Genomic DNA, 24,099 nt, shown 5'->3' on the forward strand with positions numbered 1-24,099 from the left:
ATCTCATCAGTCCTTGCCTTTCCAAATACATGTGCAACCTGTCTCGAAGGATTCCCTCCAACAACTCGCCCACCACCGACATCAGGCTCACTGGTCTATAGTTCCCTGGCTTGTCCTTACCACCTTTCTTAAACAGTGGCACCACGTCAGCCAACCTCCAGTCTTCCAGCACCTCATCTGTGACTATCAATGGTACAAATATCTCAGCAGTACAGATAAACAATTAACTTCTCAGGTCTGTGATATTTGATCAGATCAATGCTTAGTTAATAGATGGGAAGTTTAAAAAATGTCATCACATAGAAGGTTTTTAAGATCTGGAACACCACTAAGAGATCTGGGTTGGTGAGTTTCAAGAAACCTTAGCTGAGAAACTGGGTTTGTTTATACTCAATTTCTACACTCTATGAGTGCCTTCGAGCTTCAAATCAACGATTCTAACAGATTGATAATAGCAATCATAACAGATATCCCATGGCATTAGGCCATGTGCAGTGAAAGTCCATTCTGAGTATGCAGAACAGATAGATAATGATGTAAATTAATGTGCAACACTGATTTCATGCCAGTTGTCTCATTTTAGAACTCAACATTCCAGTTAATGCCCTGGCACAACCTGACATGACTGAACATGTGTTCAGCAGCAGACAGGAATCCCATTGCCTCGTCCCCCATCCCAATTACATTTTTTTTTGACTACTTACAACAATAATGGGCAATTTAAATTTACAGTGCATTAACTAAATCAGTACTACTACTGTGGAGGATAAACTCCTGGAGGACATACAAGGTGAGTTTATGGAGGAGGATGTTGATAACAGGCTTTCTCTGATTTAGCATTGTCTAATATAAAAGGGTAATTAACCTTGTTGTAAAGGAGCGTTGGTAAACAGTGACCATAACGCTATAATATTTTGCATTAAGTTTTAATACAATATATTTCATTTTGAAACTTAGGTCTTAAATTGGAAGAAAGCAAATGTTAAAGATGTGAAGGGTAAGTTGGCTATGAGAGATTGAAAAACTAAACTAAAAGATTTGATGGTAGGCACGCAATAGCTAATATTTAAATAAATATGACACTGTCTAGAACAGATTAACATTTCTGTAAAGCACAAACACCCAAAGGGAAAAGGTAAAGCAGCAGTGATTAATGAATTAAATAAAGGCTATGCTGGGATCAAGGAAATTGCCTTATAAAGCTGCAAGAAAAAGTGTTAATTCTGAGATTTCAAGCACTTTAGAATCCAAAGGGTCAAGAAACCAATTTAGAAAGGGAAGAAAAGAATATGAATGCAGACTAGCTGAAATATAAATGCATACTTTTTAGGTATGTGAAAAGAAAAAGATTAGATAATTACAGATAGAATATAATAGATAGGAGAACATACAATGGAGAACAGAGAAATGGCAGAGAAATTAAACAGTTAGTTGCATCTGTCTTCAAAGAATACACAAAACCTCTCAGAAAGATTCTGTGATGAAGAAACTTGTGGAATTGAGGAACTGAAAGAAATTAGTATTAGTAATGAAGCAGCTGAAAGGTTAACTAGATTGAAAATTGATAAATCCCTTGGAAAGCTGAGAGATGAGCTGAAGGAGGTGGCTGGAGAGATAATTGTTGCATTGGTGATTATCTTCCAAAACTATAGATTCTGTAAAGGTTCTGATGACGGGAAAGAATAAAAGAATATAACCACAATTTGATATCACCCTGACTGATCTCATCTCACCTCAACTCCATTTTCCTGCCTGCTCTTCATAACCTTCAACCCATTACTAACTAAATATCCATCTTTTTCCTCAAATTTACTCAATGTCTCAAGCACTCTGAGGTTCTGCATTCCAGAGACAAAGTAGCAAATGTTACCCCACTCTTTAAGAAAAATGAAAGAGGGATAATGGAGAATTATAGATGTGTTAGTCTGACATCACTAGCAGGAAAAACATTGCAATCTATTACAGATGATGGACATTCAGAAAACAACTGTAAAATTAGACAGTGGTAATAAAAGGGAAATCATGTTTGACAAACTTGGAGATTTTTAATAATGTCACTTCTACCAAAAAGAGAACCAGCAGATGTGGATTATTCTGAAGGCTTTCGATAAGATCAAACACAGGAGGTTAGTTTAAAAAATATTAAACTGGATTGAGAAAGATATACTAGTCTGAAGTGAGAATTAGATAACAGGCAGAAAGTGAGTAAGAATGAACAGTTCATTTCCAGGATGGCAGACTGCTGGTAGTGGGGTACCACAAGGGGCAGTTAAAAGTGTAAAATTGCTTCCAATTTATAATGACTTGTATGTGGGGATCAATTGCAACATTTTCAAATTTGCTGATAACACCAAACTGAACGGGAATACAAGTTATGATGAAAATATGAGAAGGCTCAAGGGAACTCGGAGAGTCTAACTGCTTTATTTTACTTCATTGATGGGAGATGAACATTATTGGATGGGAAACATTTATTGCCCATCCTTAGTTGTCCTTGATAAGGTAATGGTGAGCTGCCTTCTTGAACCACTGCAGTTCATTTTCTGAAGTTAGATCCAGAATGTTGATTGAGTTCCCAGACTTTTAAGCAGCAACAATGAAGGATTGGGACGAGAAGATGGCAAACAGAATGTAATGTGCACAATAGAAATGTGGACCTTACTCAAGGAACAGCTACTGTGTGTCCTTGATAAGTATGTACCAGTAAGGCAGGGAGGAAGTTGTCGAGCACAGGAGCCAGGGTTTACTAAGGATGTTGAATCTCTTGTCAAGAGGAAGAAGGCGGCTTACGTTAGGATAAGATGTAAAAGCTCAGTTAGGGTGATTGAGAGTTACAAGGTAGCCAGGAAAGACCTTAAGAGAGAGCTAAGACAAGCGAGATGGGGACGTGAGAAGCAATTGATGGATAGGATCAGGGAAAACCCTAAAGCTTTCTACAGGTATATAAAGGATAAAAGAATGACTAGAGAAAGATTAGGGCCAATCAACAACTATAATGGGAAGTTATGCGTGGAGTCAGAGGAGATAGGGGAAGTGGTAAATGAATATTTTTTGTTGGTATTCACACTGGAAAAAGACGATGTTGTCGATGAGAATACTGAGAAACAGGCCATGGGATTGAGGTTCACAGGAGATGTTAGAAATTCTGGAAAGTGTAATAAAAACAGATAAATCCCCCAGGCCAGATGGAATTTATCCTAGGATTGTCTGGGAATCCAGAGACAAAACTTTTGGCTTTGATCTTTATGTCATCACGTTTTACAGGGATAGTACCAAAAGACTGGAGGATAGCAAATGTTGTTCCCTTGTTCAAGAAGGGGAGTAGAGACAACCCTGGTAATTATAGACCAGTAAGCCTTACTACGGCTGTTGGTAAGGTGTTGGAAAAGGTTATAAGAGATAGGATTTATAATCCTCTCGATAGGAATAAGTTGATTAGGGATAGTCAGCACGGTTTTGTGAAGGTTAAATCATGCCTCACAAATCTTATTGAGTTCTTTCAGAAGGTGACCAAACAGGTGGATGAGGGTAAAGCCGTTGATGTGGTGTACATGGATTTCAGTAAGGGGTTTAATAAGGTTCCCTATGGTAGTCTACTGCACAAAATACAGAGCCATGGGATCGAGGGTGATTTAGCATTTTGGATCAGAAATTGGCTAGCTGAAAGGAGGCGGAGGGTGATGGTTGATGGGAAATGTTCATCCTGGAGTTCAGTTACTAGTGGTGTACAGCAAGGATCTATTTTGGGTCCACTGCTGTTTGTCATTTTTATAAATGACCCAGATAAGGGCATAGAATGATGGGTTAGTAAATCTGCGGACAACACTCAAGTCGGTACAGTTGTGGATAGTGTCGAAGGATGTTGTAAGTTCCAGAGGGACATAGGTAAGCTGCAGAGCTGGGCTGAAAGGTGGCAAATGGAGTTTAATGCAGAAAATTGTGAGGTGATTCACTTTGGAAGGAGTAACAGGAATGCAGAGTAGTGGGCGAATGGCAAGATTCTTGGTAGTGTAGTTGAGCAGAGAGATCGCGAATTCCATATACATAGATCCCTCAAAATTGCCACCCAGGGTGATAGGGCTGTTAAGAAGGCATATGGTGTGTTAGCTTTTATTAGTAAATGGATCAAGTTTCAGAACCATGAGGTCATGCTGCAGCTGTACAAAACTCTGGTGTGGCTGCACTTGGAGTTTTGCATGCAGTTCTGGTCATCGCATTATAGGAAGGATTTGCAAGCTTTGGAAAGGGTCCAGAGGAGATTTACTAGGATGTTACCTGGTATGGAGGGAAAGTCTTACGAGGAAAGGCTGAAGGACTTGAGGCTGTTTTCATTAGAGAGAAGAAGGTTGAGAGGTGACTTAATTGAAACATACAAAATAACCAGAGGTTTAGATCAGGTAGACAGTGACAGCCTTTATCGTAGGATGGTGATGGTTTGCATGAGGGGGCATAGCTTCAAACTGAGGGATATAGGACAGATGTCAGTGAGTAGTATGGGTGTGGAATACACTGCCTGCAACAGATGTAGACTCACCAACTTTACAGACATTAAAGTGGTCATTGGATAGGCATACGGATGAGAATAGTGTAGGTTAGATGAGCTTTGGATTGGTTTCACAGGGTGGTGCAACATCGAGGGTCAAAGGGCATGTAATATGCTATCATGTTCTATATTCTATAATGTGAAGTTATCCACTTCGGGAGAAAAATTGAATGGCAGATTTCTTTTTCCTCACAGGCTGAGAAGTTGGGAAGTGTGGGTGCTGAAAGGGACCTTGGTGTCCTTGCTGACGAGTCACTAAAAGTAAGCATGAAGAATCAGCAAGCAATAAGGAAGGCAAATGGTATGTTGGCCTTCATCACAATGAATACAAGAATGAATACAAGAGTAAAGACATCTTGCTGCACTTGTACAGCACAGCAAGGTGCCATCTGAAATACAGTGTACAGTTTTGGACCCTATCTCAAACTTAGGAGTTACTTACCATAGAGGTAGTGCAAAGAAGGTTCATTAGAGTAATCTCTGAGATGGCAGGATTGTCTAATGGGAGGAGACTGGGTTTGGTTTCTGTAGCTTTCTGATGAATGATCTCATCGGGACTTTAAAAAATTGCATAACAGGTGGATACAGATGTTTCCCCTGGCTATGAGTCTAAAACCAGGAATAGTTGTATATCATTGACAAGTGAGATGAGGAGGAATTCTTATTGATGAGTACATCCAGGTCCCTTTGTCAATCTACAAATTCTAACCTCTTACCATTAAAATACTCTGCACATCTGTTCCTTCTACCAAAGTAGATAACTGCACGATTACAAGTCTTCTGCCATAATCTTGCCCACTTGCTAAGTCTGTCCAAATCCTCTTAAAGCGACTTTGCATCTTCCTCACAGCACACATTCCATCTGTTTGTGTCATCTGCAAATGTAACAATATTACATTTCGCCCCCAATCCAAATCATTGATATATCCTATATGCCTTAATTTGCCAACTAACCTCCTGTGGGAGAACTTATCAAAACTCTCTAAAAATCCAAGTCTACTACATTCACCAAATGTCACATCAATTCTTTTAGTATCATCCTCAAAATCTCCAACAGGCTTGTCAAACACAATCTCCCATCCACAAATCCATGCGATGCCTAATCAGATCATTATTATGTAAATGTACATTTATCATGTCCTTTCATAGATTCTCGCATATTTCCTTGTACTGATGTAAGATTAGTCATCTGTAATTCCCTATTTTCTCTCTATGCTCACCTCCCATTTCTTAAATAGTGGGGGCACATTTATTACCTCTGTCAATATTTTGGGATGTAGAAAACAGGTTCCTCCAATCTCACTAATACTAATTTCCTTCAATTCAATATCGTCCCAAGTCCCTAAAATTTCTAACACTGGGAGACTTCTTGTACCTTCCTCAGGGAAGACAAGTATAATGTAATCATTTAGATTTTTCACCATCTCTCTCTCTCCCTATTTCCCATAAATTTTTCTGACTTATTCTCCAATTGATCAAATTGATCTTAGCCATACATTTCTTTTTTATACCTATAGAAGCCTTTACAGTCCTTTTTCATTTTTCTTGCCAGTTTATGAATACAATTTTCCAATCCTTTTAACTATTTTGAGCATCTTCATTGGTCTATTCTTTTAACTATGTATAAGCCTTAGCAAATTGAATATGTTTGGGCTTTCAAGTCTTGAAGAAATGTAGCTTACTATAACCTATGATCATCAACTATCAGTTATCTATGGACTGGCAAACTTTAAAAACTATTTTCCTAATACACTTCAACCTATTTGCCGAAATACCTCCATAATTTCCTTACTGTAAAATTAACATCCTGATTTCAGAATGAACTACCTCACTTTCAAATATAATGTAAAATTCTATCACAAAGGCAAATCAGTGCAGTACTTATGCACTTAATAGTAAGGTCCTAGGAGGGTCAGTTAATAGTTCCTTGAAAGTGGAGTTGCAGGTAGATGGGATAGTGAAAGTGGTATTTGGTATGCTTACTTTTGTTGATCAGCGCATTGAGTCTAGGGGTCGGAAGATCATGTTGCAGTTGAACAGGACGTTGGCTAAACAACTTTTGGAATGCTGCATGCAATTCTGTTATAGGAAGGACATTGTGAAACTTGAAAGGATTCAGAAAAAATTTACAAGGATGTTGCCAGGGTTGGAGGGTCTGAGCTATTGGGAGAGGCTGAGCTGCCAGAGGAAGTGGTAGAATTGCAACATTTAAAAGGCATTTTGATGGGTATATGAATAGGAAGGGTTTGGAGGGATATGGGCCTGGTGCTGGCAGGTGGGACTAGATTGGGTTGGGATATCTGGTCGGCATGGACAGGTTGAACCGAAGGGTCTGTTTCCATGATGTACATCTCTATGACTCTATGCTGGGGCTATTTTCCCTGGAGCATCGAAGGCTGAGGGATCACCTTATAGAGGTTTACAAAAATCATGAAGGGCATGGATAGGGTGAATAGTCAAAGTCTTTTCCACAGAGGTGGGGGTTTCTAAAACTAGAGGGCACAGACTTAAGGTTAGAGCAGAAAGATTTAAAAGGATCCTAAGGGCAACTTTTTCACACAGAGGGTGATGCGGGTATGGAACAAGTTGCCAGATGAAGTGGTGGAGAGTGGTACAATTACAACATTTAAAAGGCATCTGGATTGCTACAAGAATAGATAGGGTTTAGAGGGATATGGGACTAGATTAATTTAGGATATCTGGTCAGCATGGACGAGTTGGACCAAAGGGTTGGTTTCCAAGTTGACAGCTCTATGACTTTATTGTCACTCATCCGTAACCATCCGTAATAGTTATTAATTAACCCTTTTATTTTATATAATATTTGATCTAAAGCTGCCTGTCCACTAGTCAATTCCTCAACATGCTGTCCTAGAAAATCATTCTGAACACATTCTAGAATGCCATGCTCTACGGCCTTTGAAGTCATTAGGTTTACCCCATCTACATGTATATTGAAGTCTATCCCCCATTATAAGAGCGTGGTGACCTTTGGAATTTTCTGCTTAAAACAACAGTGGAAACTCAATCATTGAGCATGGTCAATACAGACATCAACAGACCTTTGGAGACTAACAATATCAAGTGATGTGAAGGGAGTGTAAAAAGGGATCTGAGATAGATGATCGGTTATTATCTAATTGAATGTCAGAGCAGGGTCAATAGGCTGAATGGTCTTGTTCCACTGTTCCTACAAATTAACCTCTTGTGGATGCTGTTACAATTCTATAAATGTCTGTAAGTGTCTCAAGTTGTAAAGACCTACAGATTGAAGTATGTAAAGTGACAAAGATGAATGATTCCAGTGCACAACCCATGAATCTATGGACAGCTTTCTATAATGAAAGCCATGTTGTCACAATCATTATGGTAGCAAACTAAGGGAGTGCTGAAACAACACTTCTGCTGACTGAATTGCTCTGGAGTAATCTATAGTACTTGAGAAAGCAGGCACTAAGAATGGCAGTCTGCTACATGCTGCACCATTCCTCTATCAAGAGAAGATGTGAGCAGAAGAAGGAACTGCTTCCAGGTGCTTGAAATTTGAATCCTGGTAGTGACCTTGATGACCATCTACTCCCATTGCATTAGGAGATGGCTTGTCTCTCCTACTGTCCGCAGTCTAATACAAGCGTCCAAAAACTGCTGTGTCATTCCTTACTTTTTCCCAGATCAGATTTACCTCCTGCCTAACTGCTTTCACCTCATCTTTAACTGCAGGTTAGTTTTAAAGAGGTACAGCCATGCAAGAGGTAGCCTGCTGCTGCATCTACCCAATAAACAGCATAGCTATCATTGAGTGAATGCAGAAATTATTCAAATATGCAGGAAGCACCAATTTGCTGTGTTGACTGCATTGAAATCAACAGACATGGGTTAATTGAGTACTACTTGATCTCTTGTACTGCTTCACCTCTTGCTCCTAGAGAGCAGTGCACTAAATTAATTCAGCAGGCTCATTACTGAAGTGCCTTCAGGCTATCAGCCTTCTACAAGATCACAGCTAGTACAGCACAAATTGGCCAGTACTTCAGACAGACCTTAGCGTCAAGTCTCGTAGAGAAGAACCACTCAAGTTGAATTTAATATTTTATATAAACTCATAACATTGCGCAGAATAATCATTTCAAAGTTTTCCACAATTCCTAAAGAATGGCGTGTAATAACATAATTCAATATTGTATCATAATCACTAAACTTAGATGTAAGTTTTTAGTTAACCATTGTTTAACTTCCCTAATTCATAACATTTATAATCATAGTATATTACTTCTCTAAGCAGGCACTAAAGTCTTGTTGTGAATTAGGCATTGTCCCTATAACCCTTTATTTCACTACATTGAGTACAAGTCTAATTTAATTCTTAAATTCTGGAAAATATTTGACATGTTAGTCCCTAGATGAAAAATCTTAAGTACATGATTATGCTCACAACTATAATAACTAGTGTTTCATTAATATTTTTATGAATTTAAAGAAATTCATAGCAATATTATCAAGATATTTTGAATGATTTTATGTTTAGATGACTAATAAATGTAATCTAGTCAATTAATCAATTAATCAATAAATTCTGAACTAAATTCACAGTTTTGCAGAGCATGTTGAAACTTCATATTCCAGTTATTCAGATTTTATACAGAACAAGTTACGACCAAACATAAGAGAAGTACTTGTAACTCTTTCATTAATATATACTAATCAGCACTAATCATCTATCCAATTTTAAAATGTATATATATCCTAGCAGGACACGTATTCCTTTGAAATCTAAAGCCAGTTTAGGATAATAATCAGTACCATTACTATTCTGAAGGTTAAGGTTACAGTGTCAGAAATACTTTTGGTATGAGGAAGGGTACAAAAACACGCTTAATAATAATGTTGATCATTATGTGAGACATATGGATATAATTAAGTGACATTATTTTGTTTATGCAATTATGTGATTGAATAATTGATACCCATTTGGAAAACTTTTAACTTTTCAAGATGACTTCAAATAAACTATATGTTACTGTGTACTTTAATTGAGATTTTACTTGGGCTGTTCAAAAGCTTAAGTTTGCTTTTAATATTCTATGATTTGCATTTGGAAAATAAATAAAAGATGATCAAAATAACATGGCATATAGACATTAAAATGATGAGCATATTAAAACATAAAGTACATTTCATTTTAACGAAATTTGTTTACATTTAAATATTCACATCCAGAGAAAACCAGAATACTTTCAGGTTTTTTCTTTAGAAAATGCTGGTGTATCACCTAAGTTTCCAAACTCTGGCTGGAAATATTCCAGGAGACTCTATTGGAAATTACATCATGTAAGCTTGTAGTGTGATGGGAGCGTGTTCTCGGTTTTAGTTAGTGATATAAACAGATAAATCAATATAAATACTTCTTCTACTATTGTTGATGCATAATAATGTGAAAAGAGAGGCAGAGTTTACTGGAAACATCAGGGAAAAGAAAATCTCAAGTCAAGCCATGTGTAACACTGTTAAGCCTTTTCAGAAGTCTTAACTGTGCTGTGAACCCTTTCAGTGTATCTATGGTTGCAAGCTTGCAATTGACACAGGCAGCAAAAGCAATTTGGTATGTGTAACATTCAAATGGAACTGGAATCAGATAAAGGGAAAATAAAGCTTGGTAACTCAATCAGTGGCACAGCTTTGCTATGACTGGGACTGAGAGAAATTGGAGTTGTTGGTATTTCCAGGACATCAGAAGTGGTGGAGACAGCTCAGATGAACAAACAAGCATCAGCTGAGGGAATAACAAGGTACATTGGACAAAGTAGCGAGAGGCACTTCAGAAGATAAACCCCCCTGGTCAGGAGGAGGCGAGAGGGAACAGAGAAGGCTTAAAATGTGATGAAAGATCTACCCAAGATATTCAATGTAATGGACATAGGTTAGCGTCTACAAATTGCAGAGTTCCAAAGACATAGGAGAATGTGCCTATGCAGGCTGTTGGTCTCTGGGCTACATTAATTCTGCCAATATCCCAAGAAAGCATTGGAAAATCTTGATGTTGACCGAGAATGCCTGATAATGCCATATGGAACTGATCAGCACTCTCCCTACAATATATCCTCAGCAAATGGAAGGGTTAAATCAAATTCATTCAGTACCAAAATCACTCCTGGATCAATTGTGTGTTTTAAACTTGAAAGTGGCATTTTGGTATTTACACTGACATCAGGTAAAGTCTGGACCCATTAGGTTACTTAGGCATCAACTATCCGACCATATATTAAAAATCCAGCACACTGTACCAATGTACATACTATAACCATTGAAAACAATATTCAGGTGTTAACATTTGTCAAGTAGTTTATCACTAAAATTCAAGGCTCACTGTTCCTAATTTAGTTGATCAGTAGTTCTTAATGAATAACTGCTAAACAAAGAACTAAACAAATTTATGAACACTGAAAGATCGTTATATCAGGGATATTTTATATTTTCTTTGTGTCAAAGTTGGTTAATCTCAGTCAAAGACAAAGATAACTTTGAACAACAGCTAATTGTCAGCATTTTCTCTATTCTTTACTTCATTATTATATCAGTTTTGTCAGAGCTATTTAGCAAATTCACTTACCATATTCAGAATCTTTGAAACATGCTCCTAGGCTGTCCTGGTCTTCATAATCATTAATGTCAATAGTGGTCTGTGTAGTGCTTTTGACTAACTGCTTCCCTGTGTGCTTATTAATGTTGCTACCAGTTTTCTTTGATCCTTGAACTATGGATGAGCTATTTTTAACTTGGTTGCTGGTCCATGAAGTTTGTAAGCAGGAGTCTGAGGACTGAAGATTAGCCATGGACAACATGCCCTGGATGGCTTCTTGTGTGCTGGGTGAAGCTGGCGGTTGGCTAAAATAGAAAGAAAAGTGACTCTGTAATAAAACGAGGTAAAAACAATGACTGCAGATGCTGGAAACCAGATTCTGGATTAGTGGTGCTGGAAGAGCACAGCAGTTCAGGCAGCATCCAAGGAGCAGCGAAATTGACGTTTCGGGCAAAAGCCCTTCAGCAGGAATAAAGGATGAAGGGCTTTTGCCCGAAACATCAATTTTGCTGCTCCTTGGATGCTGCCTGAATTGCTGTGCTCTTCCAGCACCACTAATCCAGACTCTGTAATAAAAGTCAGCTGAAGGGAAACTAACAAACATCGATACCATATTAACATCTTTGTTTCTGTTATCAGATTCTGCTAGGACTTTGTGCAAAATAGTGGAAAATTACATATGGTGTATTAATGGCCAGAGAACCAAAAAACTATTGCTTTCAACAACAAGCCAAATCAAATTATAACCTTATTCTAATAGGGCACTATGAAAATTCTTTTCTTCAGAGAGATCTTATATTTTTATGTACAAATATTTTATTTTGCTCTTTAATGTTTTGCTCACACCTGACCACACTATAAAAGGTAAAAAGCTGGATTGAGTTAGCCCTTAATTTTTAATGCATCTCTGTGAGATGGCCCTTTATTCAGTTTACTGTCTCACAGTTGCTTAAAAAGGCATCCAAATCTGGGGCTCTGATTTCCTAATTCAACACTTTCAAATCCCTGGAGTTCTTAATTTAACTTCACTATATTTATCCATATGTATTTACATATATTATGGGAACAAGAAAAAATTGAAAGTTAGAAATTTATTATCGATTTCTATAGTTAAAAACATACAACTTTGTAAATCAAATTTTAAGTTAAAATATGCAGTATTCTTGTCAGTCTACAATATTGTAAATTAAGTTTATATGCTACTTTTTCTAGCAATAAAAATTTAAAATTAGAAAATTGCATATTTTGAAATTTTCTATACACATGGCCAAACCAATTTTCAAATGCATTTAAATATGTACCTATATATCTAGCTTTTCTTTGAATCCATTTGCTTATTTATAACCTCAAATGGTGCAACAGGACTATCAAAATTTAAATCCTAAGAAATTTCAAATTAGGGGAAGGAAGTACGTTGGCAAATAAATAAGTGAGAAAAGGTTACATAAGTAGAAGAAAGATAAAAATGATAAACCAATCAGGCAAATGTAAGGATCAAGAACACTACTTGAAAAGTCAAAGGAAGCTGATTTAATAAATAATTTTAATTTGAGCTATTTTCAGGGTTACCAATAAAAATGGGAATGTGGGACTCAGCATGACTGCTCATTCAAAGATTCACACAGACACACTGCCATGTGGTGTCCTTATGTTTGCAAGCTTCTATTATACTATGAATCTTGCAGTAATTTAATGAAAATAGTGAGAAATTAAATATAAATTTTTAAACAGCATTTCACATCAAAGCACAGATAATTTATAAAACAAAGCAGAGCTAAAATAGTGAAATTTCCCTGTCTTTGCTTTTAAAAGTTGAACTGAACCTTGCAAATATTTTAAAAAGTGAGTAACTGAATACCTAAGAAATGAACCAAACATCCCTGCATCATCCCTCACAAGCTTACATCCACTAATGTTTTCAACTTTTATAGTAATATGCACTTTACCATCTGAATTATTTTCTATTTATCTACAATTACCACATTTAGGTCCATCAAATATCATTCGTACCTGAAATCAGTGATGTCACAGTTGGTGACTTTTGCTACTTTAATGACTTTGCTGCAAAAAACATTTGAAAAGATATTGTCAGATAACATTTTTAGATTAAACAAATGAGAAGATTAACTTGGTGATGAAGCCTGTAACAAACAGATTTGCATTTTTTAGAAAGTTCCCATTAAAATTACTGGTCAAATGTAGCATCATTTCTAAATTCCATCTTTGGAGTTATGACTCATACCTGTTTCCACTGTATTCAAGACCGCCAACCTGTTTGCTGGCCTGTAGTAGATCCAGTATCCCAGCAGAACTACTGGTTTCAGTCTTTTTGTCAGTGCTAGGATCTGACTTTGCCTCAGTATCAATATGAAGTGAATCTTCATCAGATGAATTGTCATCCTGCATGTGAACCCAAAAATGAAATTATTAAAATAAAAATTAATTGCAAGTGATTGATGCACAACAGAATATAGAACAAGAAATTAAAAACTGATGTCTTAATCATCCAAGATAATTATTAATTAATCTTTTAGTGCAATCGCTTTAGATTTTAATTCTGCAACAGCGTTGCAAGTTTCCCAAGTTAGATGGCAGTGTCCCAGATCACCTGACTCTCAATGTATTTAACACTGCTGTTACTAAAACACTATAGCTGAGAGAATTGCCTGTAATATTGGGGGGTGGCACATCCTTCCAATGCAATCAGAACATTTTGTGACATATATTGTTGCAAGTACAGACTACAGCAATTAAAGGAAATGACTCACCATCACCTCCTCATGAGTAGTTAGGGATGCCCAAAGTAATGCCCACATCGCATGAATGAATAATTTTTTAAAAATTCTATTCAGCTAACAGTAACAGCAAAACCACTGTCAGTATTATGAGCCGAAGCACTTATAAAAGTAATTCTAAAAGTAATTGTTGAATATATGTAAACGTACCTGATTAGAACTGTGTTGAACCACAGGTTCCCTCATTTCAGTGTGTCCCACACTCTCTTTGGTCTTTGATAAAACTAAGAAACAAAAAAGATAGTTAATGGACTAAATAAAGGAGTATTAACAGATAAGTTAAATATTGAGAGGTCAAAAGCTTTCATCTTCTGTTCTCATGAATTGCATACAACCACAAATTTCAATCTTCTTCAAAGTCACACTCAAGCTAAAGCAGATTGTTTGCAAGCTGTGTTCTATATGACTACAACCTCAGCTTCTGCTCTCATATCTTTTTCTAAACTATTCAGTTTAATAAGGATGCAGACTCCCCCACCCCTGTCCACCTTTTTTTTTAAAATGGGAATTTACTCAATTGTTATCAAATCATCCAAAGGGGTAGGTTTCACAATAGACACCATAATCTTGCTCTCTACAATCAGTTCATTCACTCTCCCTTTGGGTGTGCTTGTGATTCTCATGGCAGGGTGGTTTCTTCAGGTTGGTGATGCAATTTCCAATCTTCACTTGTCACAATTCCACTTCTACAAAATTCCATTCATCTACCCATGCTCCAGCTTAATTACTAATTAAACCCTCATCCATCTTCAGGCTTAACTGTACCAATTCCCTGTTGGACAGTCTACTGTCCTCAAACATCTGTGAACTTCATTTTATCCAAATTCCTGCTGTCTGTACTCCTTTCCATATCAAGGTTCTGCTCACTGCTGCCCTTACTGACCTAACTTGGCACCTTGTCTGCAACAGCACAAATTTAAAATTCTCATCTTTTAATCCATTCATGCACTCACTCTGCCCTAAAATCCTGCCTCTCGCACTCTCCACTCCCCAACCCAACTCTCTGGTGTGACAGCCCTTTTGCCCATCTGACCCTACCCCCAAACTCATAATTGTAATCAGTTGCTCTATATTGTCAGTCTGTCCAGTTTGTTTTACAACGTCCTTTTCACCTGGTTTGAGATGGCAAAATGCTGTTTGTTCAAAACCTTTCAAAGAGTCATCAAATTAGAAATTTATTCCAGACTTGGAAAATAACAGCAATCAAAATTAAATTTACATTTCATGTGTTTCTTTAATTCTTTCACCAGAACTTGGCACTTCAGTGGCCTTCCTGAACTACTGCCATAGTGGGTAGGTAGATCCACAGTATTTTAGGGAGGGAATACCTCGATTTTGACACGACAATGACAAAACATCGATATAGTTCCACGTCATGATGAGTGAACTTGCAAATACGTGCAGTTATGCACAAATATAAAATTCTAAAAATTTTACTTACATGTTAAATTTCTTTTTGAAGCAGTCTTCTTTCTTCTTATAGGAAATTCATCAATCTGCAATTCACCATCATCTGAAACATACTCGTATTCATCTCTTACTGGTTTTGGCTTGTCTTCTTTAATATTTTGCAAACACCCGAACACATTATCAGACTTAACAGATTTGGTCTGAGTTTTCACTCCTTTACAACTGTTAAAGTATAATATTAAAATAACAAAATAAAAACGTTTTCCATATGGTCAAGAACCATTGTAAAAATGTTCACCTTTCTGATATGGTGCAAACACAAATAATGCCTGTCTAGAAAGTATACAGTAATTAATACAAATCTATCATTAAGCTCACCAGAATGAATGTTGAAATCATTTTACCTTTCAAACTGTTTTGAGATCAGAAGTTGTTTAGCATGATTTAATGATTAATTGATTAATTACATGATTACAATGATTAATTACAGCAGTAATTAAAAGGATGTTCAGCTAATGTGCAGAAACAATGACTTCATTACCAACATTCCGTTACAAATAGCAGATGGTCAGGATGGGGATTTAAATGTTTAAATGGTAAAATATCCCAAACAATATGTTAATTTGCTATCTTTATGAAAGCTGGTTTCAGGTAGAGTACGACAATAACTTATACAGCACTTTTTAATGTAACAAAATATTCGAAGATACTATTATATTACATTATAGGTATTTATAAAATAAAGCATGACACCAAGCCTCATAAGAGGATACTGTGCCAGATGCCTAACAGCATGGACAATGAAGTAGGCTTTAAAAAGTCCTTAAAGAAGGAATGTGAGACAAAGGGGACAGGGATGGAATTTCAAAGCTTTGGAGCTATAGGAAACTGAATACATGGTCACCATTGATGATTTTATTGGAGAATGGACAACAGGCCAGAATTAGATGAATACAGATATCTTGGAGTTGAAAGAGGTTACTGATGTAGTGATAATCAAGCTGTGGAGGAATTTAAAAACAAAGGTACAAACTTTAAAATCATGAGACTGTTTGACTAGGAGCCGATGAAGGTCAGAAAGTGCAGGGTGTAAGGGAAATAGGACTTGCTTAAATTCAAGACATAACAGCAGAGGTTTGAATGACTTCAAACTGAGGATAGAATATTGGGAAACCAGCCAGGAGAAGAAATTGAAATGGTTGTGTCTAGAGGTAACAGAGGCGCAGATGACGTCTTCCCTTGAAGACAGAGAAACTTAATGCAAATATTTATAATCAGGCTCCCATAGTAAGTTTAGGAGCTAGGGGGCAGCATGGTGGCTCAGTTAGTATGCTGCCTCACAGCACCAGGGACCCGGGTTCGATCCCAGCCTTGGGCGACTGTCTGTGTGGAGTTTGCACATTCTCCTTGTATCTGAGTGGGTTTCCTCCAGGTGCTCCAGTTTCCTTCCACAGTCCAAAGATGTGCAGGTTAGGTGAATTGGCCATGCTAAATTGCCCATAGTGTTCAAGGATGTGTGGGTCAGGTGCACTTGTCAGGGGAAATGTAATGTATTAAGGTAGGGGAATGGGTCTGGGTGGAATACTCTTTGGAGGGTTGCTGTGGACTTGTTGGACCAAATGGACCTATTTCCACACTGTAGGGATTCCATATAAAAAAAAGAGGGGTGGCATGCAAGTTTCCTAGTAAACAAACAGGGATAGAAGTTGGTGCATTTTACAGAACTCTTTGTCAACCAGGTCAAGTCCATGAAGAAAGCCTGGAGAAGTTGATGGTTCAGGTATAACCCTTCTTCAGGACTGAGGGTGGATGTAGGGGGAGCTGCAGATAAAGGGAGTGGCAGAGGCAAGGTGGTGAAGTGGGGATAGGTGAAGATAGGCAGAAGATACGACCTGGTTGGTCAATGAATCCGGTAGGGGGCTGGGAGGAGTGGAAGGTAGGAGGAGAGGCTGGGAAGGGAGTTTGGGGTAAGGGAAAGGAGGTTATTTGAAATTGGAGAACTCAATATTGAGTCCTCCTGACTGTAGGCTGCCAGATGGAAGATGAGGTGTTATTCCTCCAATTTGTGGTTTCGTTTGTTGTGGCAATGAAGGATGCCAAGGATGGTCATGTCAGAAAGGGAGTGAGAGGGGGATTTAAAATGGGCAGTGACTGGGAGGTCTAGTCAGCCCTTGTGGGATGGGTGAGATGCTTGGCAAACCATTCCCTAAGTTTATATTTGGTCTCCCCAGTGTACAGAAGACCACACTGGGAGCACCTGATGCATTAAGCTAGGTTGAAAGCAAGGCAGGTGAACCTCTGTCTCACCTAGAAGGGCTGTTTGGGGCCCTGGATGGAGGCGAGGGGATGGTGTACTGGCAGGTTTTGCATGTTTTCTGATTGCAGGGGAAGGTACTTGGGGGTTCGGTGGGTTTAGTGGGGACAGTGGCGCAAATCAAGGGTTGTTGAAGGAAACGGTCCTTGCGGAAGGCAGAACTGGGTGGGGAGGGGAAGATGTTCTTGGTGGTGGCGTCTAGTTCGAGCTAGCGGAAGTGTTTAAGGATGATGCATTAGATGGAGACTGGTGGGGGGGTAAGGACAAGGGGGGGGGGTCCTCTGTCTTTATTGCGCTGGGGGGGGTTTAGAACAGTGGAACGGGGAATGGAGGTGGTGCAGTAGAGGCCTGTCTGGATGACAGAGGTAAGAAAAGCACGTTGTTCGAAATAGATGAACATCTGGAATGTTTGGGAGTGGAATGTCTCCTCATCTGAGCAGATGCAGCAGAGGAATTGGGAGAATAGGATAAGAGTTCTTGCACGATACTGTGTAGGAGGTGGTGTAGTCCAGGTAGTTATGGGAATCTGTGGGTTTGTAGTAAACATCCGTCTGGAGACTGTCATTGAAGATGGAAATGGAGAGGCCAAGAAAGGAGATGGAGATAGACCAAGTGAATTTGAGGGCGGGTGGAAGTTGTGGGCGAAGTTGATGAACTGTTCCAGTTCAGCCTGAGTTCAGGATGCCACACTGATGCAGTCATCAAAGTAACGGCAGAAGAGTTTGGGCACAGTGCCTGTGTAGGTACTGAAGAGGGACTGTTTGACATAGCCAACAAAGAGGGAGGCATAGCTGGGGCTCATCCAGATGCACATGGCTACCCCCTGGATTTGGAGGAAATGGGAGGAGTTAAAGGAAAAGTTATTAAGGGTGAGGACCAGTTCAGCGAGGTGGTGGAGGGGGACTGGATGGGTCTGTTGGAGAGGAGGGCCTGAATGCCATCCTTGTGGGGTATGTACGTGCATGAGGACTACACATCCATAGTGAAGATAAAGTGTTGGGAGCCGTGGAACTGGAAGTTACTGAAGAGATGGAAGCTTGGTTGGTGCCATGGATATAGATGGGAAGTGCCTGAACGAAGGGAGAGAGGATGGAGTCGAGGTAGGATGAGATGATTTTGGTGGGGCAGGAGCATGTGAGACAATGGGTCAGCCGGGGTGGATGTGCTTGTGAATCTTACATCAACCACGCCCTCCACCTCTTCACATCCAGGTCAATAAGAAAGGTCCTTGTTTCTCTTTGCACAGATGTCACTGGACATGGTGAGTATTTTTAGCACTTTCTGTCTTTATCTTCATGCGCCGACTAGATGGTCCCCCCCAAACAATAATAAAAGAAACAAAAATAGGAATTGCTGGAAAAGCTTGGCAGGTCAGGTAGCATCAGTGGACAGAAATCAAAGTTAATGTCATAGGTTTCATAGAATCCCTACAGTGTGGAAACAGCCCATTCAGCCCAACAAGTCCACACTGACCCTCTGAAGAATAATCCACCCAAACCCATTCCCTGAACCTATTACTCCAGATTTACCCCTAACTAATGTACCTAACCTACACATCCCTGAACAATATGGGCAATTTAGCATGGTCAAGTGACTGTTCCTCAGAGCTGTTGGTAGCTAGGAAAATGTTGGTTTATAAGCAGAAGATTGGGGGGGGGGGGGGTAGGAGGTAAGGAGCAAATGATAGCTGAGGATAGAGCACAAAGAGAGAGAAGAACAGTTGGACAAAGGAGTGGATAACGATCTGACAAAGAGACTGAAGAGCTATTAATAGAGCTTGTTAGTGGCTAACAATTGATTGTGTGTAATAGCAGTCTGTGTGATGACATGTGGGACTTAGGAGTTGGGATAAGGACATGGGAGAGCTCAAGCACTAAAGCTATTGAGCTCTGTGTTGAGTTCAGAAGGTTGCAGGATACCGAAGCAGAAATCGAGATGCTGTTCTTCCAGCTTGCGCTGAGCTTCGCTGGAGCACTGCAGCAAGCCTGAGAGATGTCGGCTAAGGAATAAGGTGGTGTGTTACCAAGTGGCAGGCAACTGGAAACTCGGTCTTTTTTTGCGGAAGGAATGTAGGTGTTCTGCGAAGCGGTCTCTGGAGGTGGATTCTGTTGGAATGTAGATAAAGACAAGGGGAACTCTCAGCCAGCTCCAATCCATCTCTCATACTTCGACCCTCCCCCTCTCTACCCTTCCACAACAGTGATAGAGGCTCTCTTGTCCTTACCTACCATCCCACCAGCATCCACATCCAGAGGATCATTAACCGCCATTTCCACCACCTCCAGCAAGATGTCACCAACTGACATATATTCCCCTCCCCTTCCTTGTCAGCCTTCCACAGGAACCATTACCTTCGGGTAATCCTGTTCCACTCTTCCTTCACTTCCAACACCCCACAGCCTCACGGCACCTTCTGCTGCAACCACAGAAGGTGTAACACCTATCCATTTACTTCCTCCCTCCTCAGTATCCAAGAGCTTTCACCTTCCAGGTGAAGCAAAATTTTACCTTCACTTCACACAATATAGTCTAATGCATTTGCTGCTCACAATGTGGTCTCCTCTACATTCAGCGAAACAAAGCGTATACTGGGTGACCGCTTTGCAGACTACTTGCATTCTGTCTGCAACAAAGACCCTGAGCTGGAAGGTGCCTGCCACTCTACACACCACCATGTTCCTTGGCCAAAGTTTCTGTCTCGCAAAGTTCAACGCAAGCTGGAAGAACAGCTTGGGGATCCTGTAACCTTCTGGATTCAATATTGAGTTCACTGAACTCTCCCATGTCCTTATCCCAACCCCCACACACCAGGCCTTGTTATCACATAATACCAGTTCTGAGGAAGGGCCACTGGACCTGAAATGTTAACTCTGATTTCTCTTCATAGATGCTGCCAAACCTGCTGAGCTTTTCCAGAAATTTCTGTTTCTCGTTCAGATTTACAGCAGCTGTACCTCTTGCAGTTTTTCCTTGTTTTCACATAGAATCATAGAGATGTACAACACAGGAACAAATACTTCGGTCCAACACGTCTATGCCGACCAGATATCCTAACCTAATCTAGTCCCATTTGCCAGCACTTGGCCCATATCCCTCTAAACCCTTCCTATTCATGTACCCATCCAGATGTCTTTTAAATGTTGTAATTGTACTAGCCTCCACCACTTCCTCTGGCAGCTCACTCAATAGACACATCACCCTTTGTGTGAAAAAGTTGCCCCCGAGTCTCTTTTATATTTTTCCTCTCTCACTCTAAACCTATGCCCTCTAGTTCTAGACTTTCCCACCCTAGGGAAAAGATCTTGTCTATTTACCCTATTCATGCCCCTCATGATTTTATAAAGCTCTATAAGGTCACCTCTCAGCCTCCGATGCTGCAGGGAAAACAGCCCCTGTAGCTCAAATCATTCAATCCTGGCAACATCCTTGTAAATCTTTTCTGAACCATTTCAAGTTTCACAACATCCTTCCCACAAGAGGGAGACCAGAATTGCACAGTCTACTATTACACAATGCCCACTGTTAGTCACTAACAGCCCCCATTAATAGCTAGTCGCCCTCCTAGCCAGATCGTTCCCCATTCCTTTGTCTGTCCAACTGTTTTCTCTCTTTAACTCTCATTTACTCCTTACCCTCTCCTCCTACCCTATCTTCTGCTTATAAACCATCATTTTTCTAGCGAATATCAAATCTGAGGATTCAGCCTAAAACGTTAACTCATGATTTCTCGCCACAGATGCTGCCAGACCTGCTGAGTTTTTCCAGCAATTTCTATTTTTGTTTCTGATTTACAGAATCTACAGTTCTTTCAGTTTTTATTAAACAATAAAAGATGTAGATACATTTTGGTGCAGAGAACTTTGAAATAAAATACTTTGGATGTGAAATTGGGGATACACATCGCACTTTGTAAGTTTATAATGAAATGGAGGACCTAAATGGCCTTAGTTTGAAGATATACAGCACTCTTCCAAACAACAATATAAGTAAATTAGGAGGTTTTAAAATGAAAACTGAATCCTACTGTAGTGTTTAAACACTTAAAATATGAAAAGCAAGAAAATAGTGTTGAACTTGTTCAAAACTTTAAGTTAACGTTGGAAATTTGTGTTCAGTTTTGGACAACTCTTTAAAGAACAATGAAAAAGGATTGAAAATGTTTAGCATAGAAGATCAAGATGTTATGAAGAATTAAGAGCTTTTGTTCCAGAATAGTAACTTCAAAATTTACAATAGCTTGCACTGTAATTGAGTCAGTTAAGCAGTGACCTAATACACGCTTTCAAAATTAAAATGTTCTGTTGAAATATTAACATCTTTTCATTGTTATGTACAGCAATCAGTGAACATAAATTTAAGATCGTCATATGTAGTAAGAATTAAAGATAATTAGAATGTGGAATTACGTTCCTCAAATTATCACTGACACAGAGTTTACTAATTCTTTTATGAAGAGAATCAGTTGGTTATTTATAACCAACTGATTCTAACCACCACCCCATGACATTCAATGGCATTACCATCACTGAATCACCCACTAGCAACACGCTTGGGGTTTCCATTGACCAGTAACTCAACTGGACTCATCACATAAACACAGTGGCTACAAACGCAGGTCAGAGACTAGGGATACTGCAGCGTGTAACGTACCTCCTGACACCCCAAAGTCTATCTACCATCTACAAGGCACAAGTCAGGAGTGCGATGGAATACTCCCCACTTGCCTGGATGGGTGCACCTCCAACAACACAATAAGCTTGACACCATCCAGGACAAAGCAACCTGCTTGATTGGCACCACAACTACAAACACTCAATCCCTCCACTACCAGCGCCCAATAGTAGCAGTATGTACTATTTACAAGATGCACTGCAGAAATTCACCCAAACTCCTTCGATAGCACCTTCCAAACCCACGACAACTTCCACCTAGATGGACAAGGGCAGCAGGTACTTGGGAACACTACTACCTGCAAGTTTCCCTCCAAGCTACTCACCACCCTGACTTGAAAATATACCACCTTTCCGTCACGGTCTTTGAGTCGTAATCCTGGAATTCCCTCCCTACCGGCATTGTGGGTCAACCCACAGAAAGTGGACTGCAGCGATTCAAGAAGGTAGCTCACCATCACCTTCTCAAGGGCAAATAGAGATGGGCTGTCAATGCTGGCCTGCCAGCAATGCCGAAGTCCCACAAGTACATTTAAAAAAAAGAGAATAATTAGATAAGTGAGACTAGAGTCTTAGATCAATACAGACTTGGGGCCATCTTGTTAGTACCTAGTACTTGTAGGAACTTTCCAAATAGTCTCATCTTCCTTGCTTTCTTTCTCCCATAACCTTGAAAATTTTCCTTTACAGGCATTTCTGCTGCACCCTATCTCCCAAGTCTTTGCTTCACGACTGCCCTCTCCACGAGCCTGTTTTTACTTCACTTGCTGCCCTCACATCCCCAATCTCTACTTCACTCATTACCTTATCTCACCCCACTTGCTACTCACCACATTTCCCCAAAATCCTCTTTACTCGATGCCCCCATCACCCCACTTCCAGCTTCAATGACTGCTCTGCATCTCCACTTCACTCTCTGCCTCCGCACATCTGCTTTCCCTTCTCCTTGTTGCCTGTCATCATTCCTCTATCAACTACAGCCCTGCACGCCAGTCCCCTTGCCTCCTCCTTCCCTGCATTAATCATGCTCACTTCGATATCCGTTTCAATACTTTGCAGAGGGACCAGGGTAGCAAGTGGGATGGAGGGTAAGGCAGTGAGAATTCAAGGTTTGGAAACAAAGCAGAAGAAGGATCAACAAGAAGGGCTGTGTCTAGGAGGTGACCAAGATGGCAAGTGAAAAACAAGTGAGGCAACAAGAGGTTGGGAGTAAGTCAGCAATCGAGCTTCCAAAGTAGTATTCTCTGATGCAAGCAGCAACCTGTAATGTAACTGGCAGTGAGATTACATGCACCGCAACTGCAGCGAGAGCCTAACTTAAAACCGACATGGTAGGCTGTGGTGTGTAGTGAGTTCCACTTTCAGGTAATCTTTGATGAGGAAGTCTAATGTAGTACGGAAACCTAAAGAGGAAACTCACTGACTGCTGCAGGAAAACACAACTATTTATAATTGCTGTGATCTCCATAATCATTTAAGTATTGCTATTGGGTATCTTTGATGAGGTCAGCCAAATGGACCTCACAGCATTTGAGTTGCCTGACTGGGGCTGTTAATCTGGTCCAGTCAGGGAGCCCTGGCTGACAGATATAAATAGTTATGTCAGATATACCGCTCACTCTAATAGTTGGCTCTGAGGGATACCTTTTTTTAACCAGAAGAATTATGGTCACATATCAAGACAAAACCTAATAATATAAAGTATCGCAAGATACACTTTAACAAGAACAGTTTCATACAGCACAAATGATTTTCTTACAAAATACAATTAAATGAATGAATAGTTTATG

The 24,099-nt window shown here is 39.5% G+C and overlaps 1 protein-coding gene across 3 annotated transcripts in view; it reads right to left on the reverse strand.

Moving 5' to 3' along the window:
- Positions 1-24,099, reverse strand: part of phf2 (PHD finger protein 2) — a 158,849-nt gene that overhangs the window by 19,916 nt on the left and 114,834 nt on the right. For all 3 annotated transcript variants that reach the window (XM_072582260.1, XM_072582259.1, XM_072582261.1), the window contains exons 15-19: positions 15,357-15,547; positions 14,066-14,139; positions 13,363-13,520; positions 13,131-13,181; positions 11,151-11,425 (exon numbers count right to left, since the gene is read on the reverse strand). In XM_072582260.1, coding sequence (XP_072438361.1) covers positions 11,151-11,425; positions 13,131-13,181; positions 13,363-13,520; positions 14,066-14,139; positions 15,357-15,547 — 749 coding nt within the window. The remainder of the gene's footprint in view (positions 1-11,150; positions 11,426-13,130; positions 13,182-13,362; positions 13,521-14,065; positions 14,140-15,356; positions 15,548-24,099) is intronic.

The sequence above is a fragment of the Chiloscyllium punctatum genome, chromosome 12 (assembly GCF_047496795.1).
Source record: "Chiloscyllium punctatum isolate Juve2018m chromosome 12, sChiPun1.3, whole genome shotgun sequence".
Classification (NCBI taxonomy): domain Eukaryota; kingdom Metazoa; phylum Chordata; class Chondrichthyes; order Orectolobiformes; family Hemiscylliidae; genus Chiloscyllium; species Chiloscyllium punctatum.